Source organism: Peromyscus maniculatus, chromosome 9, assembly GCF_049852395.1.
Source record: "Peromyscus maniculatus bairdii isolate BWxNUB_F1_BW_parent chromosome 9, HU_Pman_BW_mat_3.1, whole genome shotgun sequence".
NCBI classification, from domain to species: domain Eukaryota; kingdom Metazoa; phylum Chordata; class Mammalia; order Rodentia; family Cricetidae; genus Peromyscus; species Peromyscus maniculatus.
In genome coordinates, this window is record NC_134860.1 from 36,295,553 (window position 1) to 36,312,500 (window position 16,948).

The following is a 16,948-nucleotide window of genomic DNA, read 5'->3' on the forward strand; positions in this document are numbered from 1 at the left end:
TTCCTCCCCCATTCCTGCCTGCAAGCCTAGGCCCCATGCCTAACCCCAACACCAAAATACTTCTAGCATAGACCACTATGGGTAATTTATTTAGGGGTCTTCAAATAATCACTTATGTGTCACCATGGCTTGGAGAGTTGCCATGGAGAATGTAGCAGAAAATGTCCCCATGGAGCCATTACTGACAGGAGTCTGCATCCTCATTGATAATTGCTTTCACCATGGTCTTTTGAGTGATTTTGAAAAGCTATGGTGAATGTTAGGATGCATAAGAACTCATACATGAAGCTCAGACAACAATTTTGGGAAGGTTTGTTCTCTCTATTATGTGGGTCCCAGTTAGAAACGCAGGTGTGTAGGCTTGGCAGCAAGTACCTTTACCTGCTGAGCGATCTCACCAGCCGATCACCTCAATCATGGAATTTTATAAGGTGTGCATCAGTATTTATGTTCTATGAGTAGATCTCTGTGCTTATTAGTAAGTGTAGATTCTTTGCACTGCCCAAAAAATGAATGATTGCCTTAGTGAAGGTCCCTCTTCAACAAATGTAGACCGTGGAGGAAGCTGTGGAGGACGGTGTGTGGGTGGGAGCTCCACCTTAACCCCTGGCACCCTGGCATCACTATACCCAAAGAATCTGGAATGTTCTGGTGGAAGATTCACCTCAACTCCCCTCCCCCATCTTTTCCCCCAAACCTGCCCCTTCAGAGTCCACCAAACATAGCTTCTTTCCCAGAAAGGCTCAAGACCACTCCCACAGGGTATATAAGCTGTATCCCAGAAAACAGGCCTGTGGTGCTTCTGGTCTCTCTTCCCTGTCTCCTCTCTAAGGACCCAGGAAATCATCCAGGAACACTTTACCTATTAAACCTGGGCTTTTCCTAATTTGGATTGCTGCATCAGTGGAGAGGCCTATCAGGGTGCACAAAGACTTACAATCTGGAGGTTCCACCGAGGGGGGATGGATTTTTTCCCACTGGCCCAGGGCAGTGTGGTAGGAAATCCCCCTCTCCCCCACACCTGCTCTCTGACAGACTGAGATCACTCCCAGATTGGTGAGTTTCCTTTCCAAATCATTGCCTAGGCCCAGGGCGTCTTCATTTTTCATGTCCTGCCAAAGACTTGTCCATACCAGGTCCCCTGACCCATTCCAAAGCAAGGGGCTGCCTTAGTTCCATGGGACTCCTTCTCCAGAAAACATTCTGTTGAAGGGAATTCCCCACACCCCTAGTATTTTTGACCCAAGACTTACCACAATGGACACTTTGTGCTAGGCTTCAGGTCCCCAGCATAGACTTCATAAATGGTGCTTGCCATTCAAAGCCTGATCCCCAAATGCCCCTGTGGGGTCTTTCACAAAATCTATTCAAATTTTGGCTATCTGATGTAATTGGACAGAACTGGCCTACGAACATGGTTTTTTGGTTTTGCATTCCTACCTTTCTCTGGGGCCACGAATCTAAGACCCAATTCCTCCTCCTTACCCTCCTTCCATTGCTCCCCCTATCTCCCAATGCCTCAACCTACACACTGGCCCAAGACCTCCAAATCTTCCCCCGATTCTTCTTATACTCCGTCTCACCCAACTCCTGCCTACCCACCCATTTCATTTCTCAGTCAGTGCCAGATATTAGAAAAAATTTAAAAAGTCTGAGGAGGATCTTCAAACTCCCCTACAGGAATTGGTGAAAATGGCTTCTAAAGTGTTAATGCTCGAGAACGACAGCCGAGTCAACCCAACAGACAAGGCTCCAACAGAATATGCTCCAAGCCCAAGCATTAGCAGCTGCTCTGAGGCCACCAGGGACCACCCACAAGGGGTACAAGGAAAGTTGACCATGAGGCTCCATCCCACAGGAATTCAGCCCACAGTCAACTCTACCAAAAACTTGCTTCAAATTTGGCAAGCAGGGACACTAGTCACAGTATTGCCTTGACCACAGAGCCGCCCAGGAGGCCATGTCCAATCTGCAGAGAGCCTGGGCACTGGAAATCAGAATGCCCCCATGCAGGCTCATCCTCTAAGCCATGCCGTGGAGGTGCAGCCTCACCAACACTGGCAACTGAGAACTCCTAAGCCTGGTGGAGAATTGACCCTGCCTAGACCTGCTGGCTCCCATTGCCCTCTCCAAGCCTAGGGTGTCCCTGCAGGTAGCAGGTAAGTCCATTGACTCTCTTTTGGACACAGGAGCTACCTATTCTGTTTTGACATCTCAGTCAGGGCCTACACTTCCCTCACCAATTTCTGTCATGGTGGTGGATGGGATCCCTTCCTTCCCGCTTAAGACCCTGACACTTCCTTGTATCCTTGCAGGGCAATTATTCTCACACTTATTTTCTGGTCATACCTGCTTGTCTTGCACCTATGCTTGGTGCAATGTTGTCAGCCTTTTTGGGGCCACACTCACCTTGTCCCCCACACTCTCCTGAGTATTTCACAGGTCCATTCGCAGGGGTCCTCCAGATATGTCAGCCCCTGCACCAGCTTCGAGGACACCAACCAGGCAAGGATTAGCATGGGAAATTCACTCACATGCCCACACCTCATAACTATGATTGACACCTTTATCCTCAGGAAAGGTTGAGAAGGCCAATGGACTCATCAATCAACAGTACACCAAGCTTTCCATTGATCAGGTTATCTTGCCCCTAGCTTCTCCCCATTGCCCTTACCTGCCTCTGGGCCACCCCCCCTCTCCTACAGGTTTGAGTCCTTATGAGCTCCTTCATGGAAGGCCCTTCCTCATCAATCACCACCACCAGCCCAAACACCCCCATTGGCTGGATACCTCCTCTACCTCCCTCTTCTGAGGTCCCTTCTCCATTCTTTCTGAGAGCTGGAACAAAACCCAGGACAATCATTTCACACTATGGCCTGGAAGGGTGCAGTCCTTGCTCTCAATAGTGACACCCTAGCTCAGGCCCTACTTCTTGCTGTCTCTCCATGAGAAGTTGCTTTTCCTCACCTTGGGAACTGCAGCCTGTAAGACATGGAGCTCAGGCTCTTCTTTTGCCACAGTGACAGATTTTGGTGTGTATTTAAAGTAGCCCAGCATTTCCGTATTTACAGCATCTAACCAGGAGCCATTACTGACAGGGGTCTGTATCCTCCTTGACAACTGATTTCACCATGGTCTTTTGAGTGATTTTGAAAAGCTATGGTGAGTGTGAGGATGCATAAGAACACACACCTGAAGCTCAGATGACATTTTTGGAAGGTTTGTTCTCTCTACCATGTGGGTCCCAGGCAAGAAACTCAGGTGTGTAGGCTTGGCAGCAAGTACCTTTACCTGCTGAGCGATCTCAACAGCCAATCACCTCAATCATGGAATTCTTTAGGTGTGTATTAGTATATATGTTCTCTGAGTATATCTCTGTGCATTATTAGTAAGTGTAGATTCCATCTACCACCCATAAAATGAATGATTGCCCTAGTGAAAGTCCCTCTTCAACAAATGATGGCCATGGAGGAAGCTGTGGAGGATGGTGTTTGGGTGGGAGCTCCACCTCAACCCCTGGCACCCTCGCATCCCTATACCCAAAGAGTCTGGCATGTTCTGGTGGAAGAACCATCTCAACTCCTCTCTCCTGTCTGTTTGCTCAAACCTGTCCCTTCAAAGCCTGCCAAGCACAGCTCCTCCCCAAACCTGCCCCTTCAGAGCCCATCAAACACAGCTCCTCCCCCAGAGAGGCTCAAGACCACTCCCACAGGGTATATAAGCTGCACCCCAGAAAACAAACCCATGGTTCTTCTGGTATCTCTTCCCAGTCTCCTCTCTCAGGGGCTTGAAATCACCCAGCAATACATTATCCATTAAACCGAGGCTTTTCTAATTCAGTCCCATTCAGTTTAATTTGGATTTAATTTGCTGCATCGGCAGAGAGGCCTTCAGGTTGCAAAGACTTCTCAGTTGGAGGTAGGAGGTTGGAGGATGGGGTCTGGAGGACTTAAAGCCTCTGTGGAGCCTCCCCTTTGGTTGTAAGCTACACTCTGGGTGTCATTGTGTTCTTAACTTTTCTTTTCCTTTAGCCACTAGAGCTAGGATTGAACCTAGGACAATGTGCATGATAAATAACTGCTGGACCACTGAGTTACATCCCAGGTCTGGAACTCCTTTCATCTTTCACAATTACAGGGCAGGCTGCATGAAGAGAGTCGGCTCTCAATTTGTCCACTCCAAGACTGGTCCCTGGAATGGCTGACAGAATGCTCTCAGGACTGGAAATGTAGCTGGGCAGTTATGGCACAGGCCTTAACTCTCAGCATTTGGAAGACAGAAGCAAGTGGATCTCTGAATTTGAGGCCAGCCTTGTATACAAAGGGAGTTCCATCCAAGATAGCCAAGATTGTTGCACAGGGAAACCATGTCTTGGAAGAAAAAACACAAAAGCACAAAAAATACACCTGGGATGTTTAGCTATCTGGGAGACCAAAGAGGGGCATAGTCCATACTGGGCACTAAGGATAGTTTAGCCTTCAAAGAGTTGACAGGAAACTACTATCTGCCTACACAAATGCTAACAGAAGAAGCCACGTTAATCTACAAATCTGGTATCATTTATCAAGCCAGCCAAACACACTGCTGAGGACCCACATTGAGTAAGGCGTAGCTGGTCCCAGGCTGCTTCCAGATACTGAGAAGATGGACAAGGAGACACACTCAATATGGTAGTAATTTGGCATTGTGACCTAAAAAATGTCATACTTTATTTCAAGTGTGTCTATAGCGGACACTTTTTATCTCAGAGTCAGCTCAGAAAGAGGTGTTCTATGACAGACAGTCACCAAAGCATCTATTAGGCTTTTCTGACTGCTGAGATTGTAAAAGTACCAGTTAGTCAGCACCTGTCTGGGGACCCACAGGATTATTTCCTCTAATCTTGAACTCTCTGACTCACAACCAGAATCAAAAGTCAGATCCACTCAAGGGAGCTATAATTATAAAACAGTCACCTGGAAGAAAGCTTTCCTTAACATACTCTGAGATCTGCCATGGCCTAGGACAACTTCAACTGTCCCTCTCCCCTCCCAAGCTTGCATGGGCATGCTCTCCACCAGAAGCTTGTGTCCTCTGCTGCAGCCTTCATGTGCTGTGCCTGCTCTGGAGCTTCCTCCCAACACTGCTGAGCTGGAGTTTTTCTTGCTATCAAGGATTCCTTACCAGGAACCCAGGCCCAAGTATGGTCATCATAACTCTGCATTTCTTCAGATTTGTCAATTCTACTTTGTCATCCTAGATGAGAGGTGATAGATCTTCTCCAACCCTGACTATAAGTAACACTGGAGCATGATCCTGAACCCACAGAGATCAGTGGGTACACCAGAGCCCTGCATTGGTGCCAGGCTGCTTCAGAAAATTAGCATGCCTACCTCATGTACTCGTCCCTACATGTCCCCAGAGACTTCTTTCTTTGATCGGAGGTGATCCAGTTCAACCCATACAGCACATAGGGCTGCAAGGTCAAAAGCCAACTTCAGGAGCTGGAGAAAGAGCTGAAAGCATAAGAGCATTTGGTGCTCTCCCACGTGAGTACAACAACCAGTTATAATGGGATCTGTTTCCCTCTTCTGTCCTCTTCCGGAACTGCAGTCATGTCTAGCACAGATATACAATAGGAAAAATACCCATTTACATAAAGTCAAAATAAATAAATCTAAAAAGAAAAAAAGTACACCAAATGCATGGTCAAGGCCAACAGCATCTACAAAAAGGTATTTCCCAAAGTGACTTGGAAGGTCCTTATCTCTGTTGTGTGGTTATTAATGATGATGCATTGCAAAAATAAACAGAGGCAGATAGCTCTGGGTTTCCTGATTTTTTTTTAGACTCTCTTAATGAATGGTTTTATTTCCTGAGAGTCTATAGAGCAGTAAAGGTGCATTTCTCAATAGTTCAGTCCTTATGACCAATTCATGAAAGTGTGTCTATAGAGTACCATATTTTAGGGGTAGCTAAATGCATGACAGCATGGATATAGTATGGATACTGAGTTCACCATAAAGTGTGTATCCAGGAAATAAACATGGCAATCCACACCCAAGACACCATTTCCCTGTGTCACCCTGGAGAGTAGGAGGAGATTATGTAGAGCAGGCTGCCTGGAAATTGCAGAGATCCATCTCTAAGAGTGAGAACTAGGGTTACAGGAGTGTGACAGCACACACGAAAAAACAAACTGGTCGACGTGTGAAGAGTTTGAAATTACTTTTTATTTCAGTCATAAAGAATATATTTTTAAAGGGGGCTTCAAATGGGTAATAAAAAATGGTAGCCTTAGCAACTATTGAAAATCAATAACAAGAACAAATAACAACAAAATAACAAATCGATAACCAAAAAAATTAAGATACAGAACCTAAACCAAAAATCAAACACAAAATTAATCTATGCATAATTCTCTCACTGCAGACTGAGCAGCACAGACCTGGAGCCTGTGACTGGCCTTGGACAGATGGTAGGTAGCAAGGGAGTCAACGATTGCAACAGCCTTTTCAAGATGAGCATGGCCATGCCTCTTTGGGGCTTTATAAGTCAGTTTTCACCAAGTTCAAGGATAAAAACGTTACAAGCTCTGGCTCAAACACTGTTGAATTCACTTGAGTCATCTTCACTAAAGTATTCTTGATGGTCCATCAGGACGAGCACTGATTTATACACCCGGACTCCTAGTGGATGCCCAGTAGCTCTGGCTATGCTTCAGCATTTCTTCAAAGCCCTCTCCTGTTCATCCTTAGCAAGAGTGGAATCCCAAAAACCTCCATGTGCAAACACACCATAAGGTCTGCCTGGGCCAAGGCTTTTCCTCAGCTGCAATCTTTCCATCCCAAAAAGATAAACCTTCTGAAAGTTCAACTTCCTAATGTACACCAATCCATTTGCACCATCCAGTTTCTGAGTCACCCTGGTGGTTGTTCCCGAACCCTACAGCTTTTTCATTTTTTATTTTTAGGCATCCTGCACATAGTCATGCATGTCTGGATATAGTTTTCCTTCCTCAGCTCTGAACTGCATGCTGATCCTCATGCACTTAAAGCTTTGTCCATTCACAAGTCTCTACATTTTGCTTTATACTAACTCCTGTTCCATGTATTAGAAGCATAGACCTTCAAATATAGCATCAGGTCCTCTCTTTATGAAACATGCTTGCTTGCACACCTCCTCTTCCCCAAAATAGAACTTTTCCAGTCACCTTTATGCTTAAGATAAGCCCATTAATACAATATGATTCTCTCTGTTGGGATTCATGGCCGCATGGTGAATAAATTGTAGGTCCTGAGGATCTGACTTCATCCAATATTCAGAAAGTGAGAATTGTCCCAAAACTCAGGCTTATGATAGATAGGGTTGTGATATATGTAGGTCATCTGGGGTCATGTCTGGATCTCATCAGCTGCAGGCACAACACTGGCAGCACACTCAGGCCATGCTCCCTGCAGATCATGATGCTGTACTGTCTAGTTGGTCTACTATCACATGATGCACAGGTGATTCCCTTACACCTTTCCTTTATACTCAGCAAGAACTCATCCTAAAGCTGGGGCTGGAAATCCACCTCCCTGCACTGGATATAGGGTGCCATTCCGTCTTTGGAATGGCACATTCTATACACATGCCATTCAGCTGATGTTCATGTGATCCATAAACACCTGACACAGCACTTGAGCATCAGAACATTATCTGAGCTTTCTCAACCAAATGACTGCTAGGTCCTATCACTGGTAAGCCCTTGGCTTACTCATACAGCACGCTTTGAGACACTAAGGGAGGTTTTCTGATGAATTACCGCCCTCTGCTGGCATAATATACTCAGACTTGGCTACCTGATCTGTGAAGAAGTTCTGCAGCAGGATGAACCTGCAATGTGTTGGCCACTATGAAATTGTTTCAGTCAACATTTGCCTGTGTGATTATTCAAGACCCACAACTCCATAAGGATCATTGAATGTCTACAAAGGTCAAAGGTGACTCTGACACTTTCTATTGATCTTTTTCAGGTCTGATCCCTTCAATCCAGATGTGAAACTGAGAATCCCCATTGGTCCTCCTAATGGAAGATCAAATAACTCCTACATGGAAAGTGGGACTGTTGTCACATCTGTGGGGACTGTCTTCAGCAGTGCTTCTGCATGTCATGGAGTTGGTGTGACTCAGCATTGGAGAGAGAATTCTATGCTTTTGGGTGTGGTTTGTGTGAATAACAGCATGATATCAATAAAGTCTTCCAAAATGAATTCCTGGCACAAATGGAGTGCTGAGGACTCAGTCAGCTTGTGAAAGTCCTTGACCATAAACTGATATAGTAAGTTTTATATTCCAACATCTCCTCCCTCCATGATGTTTTATTCCTCATTGGGGCCAATTGCTGGTGGATGTCAGGGTCATGAGTAATTATTTTGTCAGATTTCTGCCTTATTTTTGATGCTTTCTTTTCTTCAGGAGTACTTAGCCAACAGACACATGGATTAGATTGGGTCTAGGTGACCTGGAGGTCAGATGGTTTTTGCTTCATGGTAAGTTCAGAGCTTTGACGGGGTTCTTTTCTGAGGAGGCCTTGATCCTAGGGTGAATGATGCCATATTTCAAGATGTCTGCATTCCTTTGGCTTCCTCAGTTTCTCAAGGAGTGTTGTCATTAAGGAAATGGAGTCAAGGCCCAGAAGCAGCCATCCTGGGTTAATGGCTAGGCATAACTAAGGCCTATTCACACATAGGAAATAAAATAATAGGGAGAAAGTGCATCATAATCCAGAATTTCCCAGAGATTGGGCTCAGCAGGTGGCTCCTGGTTTAACAGCTCCTTCTGAAGCAGGCTTTCATCCTGGGCTGTGGCCTGTTCCAGCTCATGTGTCAGTTTCTCTGACCTAGGAGGAAAAGGCAGTTAGGACACAATCCTGCTGGGGACCTGCCATTGTCAGATGTTAAACAGCTGCATCCCACCACCTCAACTGTGCTGGATGCTCAACATGGATCTTTTGACTGAAGTCATTGTTTGTGTGAGAGTCACAAGAGTAGTTAGGCCTAGAACTTTCCTCAGCCCTAAACACCTGTCAGAATTTGACTGAGAAGTATTTGTTCTCTGTTCTACTAGAAAGAAAGGGTCTTTCTCTTACTGTTTAGGGACATCATTTTGTAAAAGTAACAACTTATTAATAACATAGTCAACAGCACAGGAGTTATACTCAATATTCATGATGAATTACTGATAAACCACATCATTTTATTGCTAGCAATATTGCAGTCTTGCATTCAGGACAATCAAACAAGGTCATGATGATAGCTCAGGATCGTGCCCAGGAGGAACCATGAACATGACCAACATGCAAGACAGAATCAGTCAGTAATCCTAGGACAGCATTTCCTGAGATGTGTACCTGAGAACACTGGCCTTGATGGACTCTGGGATCAAAAAGAAACTTGTGATTTCCTTAACCAGAGCTACAAATCTGCATCCTGACTCTTTTCACAGTCTGTTACAGAACACTCCTGAAAAAGTTCTGATCTTCCCTGCAGCTAAGGCATTTGCCTGGGTTCATTCTGAAAAGTCCTTAACCTATTCAATCCAGAGAACACTTGTCCCAGGAAATGGGAAAATGCTGCACAGAGCAGTATTCAAAGGTAGGAATCTCTTCTTTACAGGTGATGTTCCTAAGTGAAAATGAAATTTTAGCAAGGCCTGGTAATGCACAAATTTGAATTCCATCACGTGGAGGCAGAAGCAGGCAGATCTCTGTGAGTATAAGGAAAGCCTGCTCAGGCCATACTAGAGTACTCAGAGGGAGAAAGGACACAATTACTCAGACACACTGAGTATTAAACATATTGATTCCTGGACAGAATTGTTTGTTAACTCAACCTGAAAAATACTCTGAAGTGTTCTTGCCCTGCTTGTAGCTGGGAGCCATGCATTTGAGCAGGAGCCCATAAATGACAGTGATCCCAGGTACAATGTACCCACTTGGCTCCACCTGCTCCCCCAGCCTGGGTTCCTACCTCATTTTGGAGACCTCAAAGTGATGCTGCAGCTTTTCTGCCAAGTCCTTTTCCTGGGTGATCATCTCCTTCTGTTTCATCAGGACCTGTAGGCTTCCCTCTAATCTTTCAAATGCCTGTTCATTAGAACATTGTGTTCTTAGTGGAGAGTTGTATACAGACATGCACAAAGTGTCATACACATGAAGCACATACAAAAACTCAAAATTGCATACTGGTAGGTGAGGCAAGCCAAAAGATCTTAAACTACACTCACAGAAAAAGAAGTGAGCAGAATACAACATCATGCAAGATGAACATATGAGTAGGCGAAGCACACCAGCACTTTCAGAAGAGTCTCACAACTCTGCCGTCATTCCTTAAGGATTAATACTGCTGTGGGGAGTGTGCTCTGTTTGATCAGACTCTGTTGAGATGGCTAGAGAATTTACTTCAGAAGCAGCAAAGCGTCCACCCCGGCATTCAGCTTGTCAAAAGCCCTCATTTGTCCAGTCAATCGCATCCAGATTTTATTCTCCGCAATGGTAGAGCTCTCAAGGAGCACTCACAGAAAACAGGGCTCATGAGCTGCTACTTTGGCTTATGTCAGTGTGTACCAAAAGTCGGTCAAAGGGAAGAGAACACATGGGGATTCATGAAGAAAGGAGAAGGCCACATGCCACCCAAATCTATGACTATGAGTAGAACTCCTTTGGCATTTACATGGGATACTCCTCCTTGTAAGCTGCTTCCCCTCTGTAATCTCACATTACCCCTGCCAATCACATGAGCCTCAGGACCCACAATTCACTCATTCCAAGCTCTGTGCATACATCCTACCTATAGTAATGACATGTGGGTTTGATATGTTATTGACTCATTTCCCTCATTGGACCACAGTTTCAAGCACAGCAGCAGGCATGGTTTGCCAATAATTTAGTTTCTCAGAAGAGGCTAACTTCCCAGAAGTACTTGTGCATGGACACTGAAGTGAACACCTCAGATGGCATGAGGTGGGTGGCTGGATGGGAGCATGGATGAGTAAGGTGATGGGTGAAAGCACAGGTGGGTGGATGGGCAGACAGAGACCCCAATGGGAAAATGGTGCCAGACCTTAGCCTGACCCACCTGCCTGCCCCTACCTGTTGTTGCTGGGTCTGGAGGTAACTGGGCTCTTCCTCTTGGTCCTCACAGATCAATTTCAATGCCTCCAAGTGGTGCTTCAGCAGGACCCAATCCTCTGTACGATTCTGGTTCTCCTGCCTCAGCATGGCTACCTGCTCCTTAAGCTGAGTGTGTTCCATGAGGACCTGGCTGTGCAGACCACTGGAAAAGACCCTCTGTATAGTAAGGCCCTGCCAGTCTCCTTCTGCCTCCCCTGCCTCCACGAACCTTCACGACAAATAGCCCCAGGTTCTCAAGAAGACGTAGCCAAGAGCCCAAAATAGCCATGACAGCTACACTCAAAAGGCCAAATAAGAGAGCAGCTAATTAAAAAAATCGAAATACTTCAGAAAACCCCAACACTAATAGGGATCTATGTCCTTTCAAAGGAAAGAGGAGTCCCTTAACTGTCCTGAACATCAGCAAGTAGTGGACAAATACCCTCTGAGAGAGGACAGGAGACACAAGGGGAGTTTATTCTATCTACTGTTTCCACAGAAACCAGATCTATAAAGCCTAGGCCTGAGCTCCCAGATGCCCAGGACTGCCTGACATTCCCCTCATAGTGCAAATCGCTTGTCTTTTCTTTCTTTTTACTTTCCTTTTCCTTTCTTCTTTCTTCCTTCCTCTCTTTCTTTCTTTTGTTTGTTTGGTTTTTGAAACAGGGTTTCTCTGCTTAACAGTCCTATCTGCCCTAGAACTCTCTGTAGACCAGACTGGCCTTGAGATCACAGAGATCTGCCTACTCTGCCTCCAGAGAACTGGAATGGCACCACCACAGCACAGTTTGCTCTTCTACCTAGAGGCTCCTGAGGCTCCAAAACAATGGTGGGAGGAGTGGATAGTCTCTTTCATCCTTAGCAAACTAAGTGCAAGTGACACAAGTCAAAGAGATGCTTGCTAAGGTGCAAAAAGGACAGAACCAGAGCTGTGGACTCTCCAGTCTAGAGACAAAGGAAGGTAGAGATGAGCCACTTTGGAAATCAATATGGTGCTTTCCTGGAAATTTGAGAATCAATCTCCCTCAAGACCTAGCTATACCACCCTTGGGCATATTCCCAAGGAATGCTCAATCATACCACAAGGGCATATGCTCAGCTCTGTTCATAGCAGCATTGTTTGTAATAGCCTGAACCTGGAAACAACCTAGATGCCCTTCAATTGAAGAATGGATAAAGAAAATGTGTATACATATACACAATGGAGTACTACTCAGCAGTGAAAAACAATGACATCAGGAGGTTTGTAGGCAAATAAATGGATCAAGAAAAAAATCATCCTGAGTGAGGTAACCCAGACTCAGAAAAACAAACATGGTATGTCCTCACTCATAGGTGGATAGTAGATGTAAAACGAAGGATGACTAGACTGCTACTCACAACTCTAGGGAGGCTACTTAGTAAACAGGACCCTAAGAAAGACACAGGGATCACCCAACAACAGAAAAATGGATGAGATCTACATGAGCAAATTGGATGTGAGGGAGGGTAATGAAGAACAAGGGTTAGGGGAAAGAGAGCTTAGAGGAGTGGGAGATCCCAGCTGGATCAGGAACAGAAGGGAGAACAAGGAAAGAGAGATAAATTATAAATGAAGACCCCATGGGAACAGGAAGAAGAAAAGTGCTACAAAGGTCCTCAGAAATCCACAAAGATACCTCCACAATAGACTACTGGCAATGGTCGAGAGAAAGCCCAAACTGATCGGTTGGCCAAACACCCTAACTGTCATGGTAGAACTCTCATCCAATTACTGATGGAAAAGGACACAGAGATCCATGGCCTGGCCCCAGGTGGAGCTTCGGGAGTCCAACCAGTGAGAAAGAGGAGAGATTATATGAGCAGGAGATGATGAGACCATGACTGGAAAAAGCAGAGGGACAAATAGCCAAACTAGTGGAAACACATGAACTATGAACCAATAGCTGAGGAGACCCCAATGGATCAGGCCCTCTGGATAAGTGAAACAGTCTATTAGCTAGAACTGTTTGGGAGGCCCCTAGGCAGTGGGACCTGGACCTGTCCTTAGTGCATGAGCTGACTTTTTGGAGCCTGGGACCTATGCTGGGATACTTTGCTCAGCCTGGGTGAAGGGACAAGTGTACTGGACCTGCCTCAACTGAATCTACCAGACTGAGCTGAATCCCCAGGGGAATCCTTGCCTTCGAGGAGATGGGAATGGGTTATGCATTGGGGGACAGGGGAGGATTGTGGGATCGTGAGAGGAGGGATGACATGGGAATCTGTGGCTGATATGTAAAATTAAATTAAATTATAAAATTAAAAAAATAATGATAATAATAATAAAAGAAAGACAGAGATGGCCACTCATCAACTATTGGGGTCCATGCCAACAGGCACTTACCGATACAAGACCGTCAGATTGGCAAGCTCATCCACCTTCTCTGAAGCCTCGGTGTTCTCATTCTGCAATATCTGTAGGTCAGTCATGACCTCCTTATGCTCCATCCTCAGATCTTCATACCAAGTATTTGGCCTGTGGCAGGGTAAGCACCAGGAACAAAGAACTTTATGAATATAGGCCTCAAGGATCATGTGAACACAAGCTGTTGTCCTGATCTACTATAACACAGAGGAGGTCTCATTCTGGTTACAATGTACTTGAAACTTCCTGGTGCTTAATTAACTTGTAATCCTGGCCCAGGCCAACAGAGACTGGGTGTTCAGATGGAGGGTGTCCTTGCGGCATGAGTCCAATCAGTAGGCCTGGAGAGGCATCTAGCTCTCTGTTCCCAGGAGTCTATGCTACAGGTCTTGGCCCACAAGAAACCTGCAATGATGTTTCTCTTGTTTCAGGACAAGGGTTCTTGATCCTGGCTCATTACTACCACACAAATGGATAGAGCACATAATTCTGGAGATGAGACCCAACATCAGGACAGCTATAAAATCTCCCCAAGGGATTCCTATTTGGCATCAAGGTTAACAAATAGGACAAGAGCAGAGCTGCTTAAAGTGAGGATCACAGATGTCATATCAGCATTGGTATCACCTGGAAGTGTGAAACAGGCAAATCATCAGACCCACCATAGACGCCTGGCTCCCAAAGTCTGGAGGGACACACAAACTTGCAAATGCATGTAAACACACAGACACAGACAGAGACAGACAGACAGACAGACAGACACACACACACACACACACACACACACACACACACACACACACACACGCCAGCACACATGCTCCCTGCATGCAGGAGAGAGAGAGAGAGAAAGAGAGAGAGAGAGAGAGAGAGAGAGAGAGAGAGAGAGAGAGAGAGAGAGAGAGAGAGAGGCAGAGAATGCAAGAAAGAGTAAAGGAGAGGAGAGCACACATGGGATACTGAAGAAATACGTGGAGCAATATTGTCTAAGAGTATAACTCACAAGAAATAGAAAAACAGTGATGAGCTCCAGGACTTTCAGTCACTCATTGAAATAAATCAAGTAGGATCAGGTCTGACAAACTGATACCAGGATCTTCCAGCACACAATTACCTACCAGGCAAGTTCAAAGCCTCACACAAACTCACAGCAGCTAGAATCTCACACAAGCCATGTTATGGTCTTTTCAAGTGCATGCTGGGAAATCAAACAATACTGCACCAGTCCCTGAGTTATGTGACTCAGACTCCAGGTTGGGTTTTCACTGGAGGAAGCAGAATAGTTAGAATCCCCATCTCCCTCCCGCCCAGGTTTCAAGTTCTGCCTCTCCATTGAGAGGCATTTAGGGACATGAAGTTGGGCACAGGGAAACCCTGAGGGTTCAAGCTCCTAGAATCCAAGATGTTAAAATGAAGATGAAGGTGACTTTGCAGATGCAAAATTGACACCAGGAAGGTTGAAACAAGAGATACCTATTGTTCGCAGGTCCTTTCCTGATGAAGAATAGTTGATCACGCAGTTGATTTCTCTCCTTTGTCATCATCTGCAGCTCCATGTTCAGCCTCTGCATCTCCTTCCTCATCCCTTTCTTGGTGAGGAGGGTTGGGTGGGATGAGGGCTCCATAGCAGCCTCTGAGGGTAGATGAACAGAAGTGAACTTGCATAGTGACAAGGCATAGAGGATGGACAGACAACCAAGAGGCCTAAACAGAAAGATCACGTCTGCAACCAAGTGACAACCCAAATATTTGAGGATAGGTTAAGATGTACTCTCTGTGGATCTCAGCTTTCCCATCATTGTGTAGAGATGTGGCTATGTAAGCAGCCAGGGGTTTCCTCTGTCTCCCTACACATGCTTCAGGGAACACAGAGATGGCTTCTTCAGGCAAATTCATAGCAGCACAGGATGCAACATGCATGGACCCAGAGCCCTGAAGTCTGCCTGTGCTTTCAGAAGCCAGGAGAAAAATAACACTGCACAAGCACTCAGGTGCTGTGGACAGTCCAGATCTCCTGCCTGGTCACTCCAGGCCCATGGCTGGGATTGAAATGTCATGCAGAGACACAACATGCTTAACAGACTCACCAAGTCAACCCACTACCAGCCCAGATAATTCAGAGCTTGTACAAAGGAGTCAATCTCTGTCATGGTCCCACATCTCTACAGTTGTTTGACTACACTAGAGATCTACTTGCCATCCTCAACTGATGATTCAGGACCCTAAGGGACCACTGTCAAGGATAGGTGGTCAGAGGAGTCTGCTGGACAGCCTGAGGACATGGTGTCTTGGCCAGAAGCACTTGTCTCTCCATGTGACTAGTGTCGACAGCCACTGCATCTAAAGGAAACTACCGAAGCTGAAGTGCAGTGATGCCTGGCCTCAGCTGGGGACACATTAGTCCCTCTGCCTCCTGCTTGTCTCCTTCTGTCCCCACATTACACCCCCAAGACTCAGGAAAGGTAAAAGATAAGCATGCCCAGCATAACAGCCTTGACCTTGCCAGATCCTGGCTTAGAGGAGGAACACACTAATATTCAGGACCCTGGACTTTTAGGAAATATCAGAAACATGGAAGTCCATTTGCTTCTCAGAGGTACCAGCTCCCCTGCCCCATTACTGGAGGGCCCAGGTCTAGCCCACCTCCTCCAGGAAGTCCCCATCTCCTGCCCAGCACTCACTGTGCCTTCCCCAGAAACCCTTTTTGGTTGTTTTCCTCTGAGACTCAAGGCCAGCCTCCTTCCGTCTCTCTCTGTTCTCCGGATGTTCTCCATTCTCTCTTCCAAAGAGACCCCTCAGTCTTGCCAGCAGCATGTCTATGCTCTACCCTGTAGGCACTGAAGGATGCCCTGAGGCAGTTGATGTCACTACAACACTGGTGACATCACAGGGGATGCCATGAGCTCTCCAGGATACAATAGAATGTCCAGAGAAGGGACTGCTGATGTCATGGGGAACAGCCTTTGCCACCCTGCTAACTCGTTCTCCCTTAACTGATACAGAAGCCCAGGTTCACTTTCTTGGGGCCTCTTTAGGAACATAGAAGAAGCAATTCAGCACCTCCTCCTTCTAAACCCTAGTTCGCTTCATTGGAAGCCCCATTTTACATCTCATGTTGTGAACTTAGCCATACTATCAAAACACTGGCCAGGAATGTCCCAGTCCTTCTTTTATATCCCTCTGTTCATCAACATGAGCAATTAGATACTATAGAACCACAGATGATACCCCAGCTCCTTTCATTCAGAGTTCTAATTAGGATGGAGTTCAGACACTTATATTCCTGATGAGTACCTTGGTATACTATCCAACGCCCAGATTTTTATAGGACTGGGTGTAGACAAGCAATGTGTTGCTGTCAGTAAGAGGTCCTGCCCAGGACCTCTGACCATAAGAGACTTTAGAGGAACCAACCCCTCTCTTTTTCA

The 16,948-nt window shown here is 45.9% G+C and overlaps 1 protein-coding gene across 1 annotated transcript; it reads right to left on the reverse strand.

The window, feature by feature from the left end:
* Window positions 1-6,194: 6,194 nt before the first annotated feature.
* Window positions 6,195-16,379, reverse strand: LOC143266844 (disks large homolog 5-like). The gene is made up of 6 exons (XM_076544623.1): window positions 16,202-16,379; window positions 14,994-15,153; window positions 13,500-13,631; window positions 11,114-11,297; window positions 9,993-10,108; window positions 6,195-8,863 (listed from the first exon to the last, which is right to left on the reverse strand). The coding sequence occupies exons 1-6, from the start codon at window positions 16,332-16,334 to the stop codon at window positions 8,704-8,706; spliced, it is 885 nt and encodes a 294-aa protein (XP_076400738.1). The 5' UTR covers window positions 16,335-16,379; the 3' UTR covers window positions 6,195-8,703.
* Window positions 16,380-16,948: the final 569 nt, after the last annotated feature.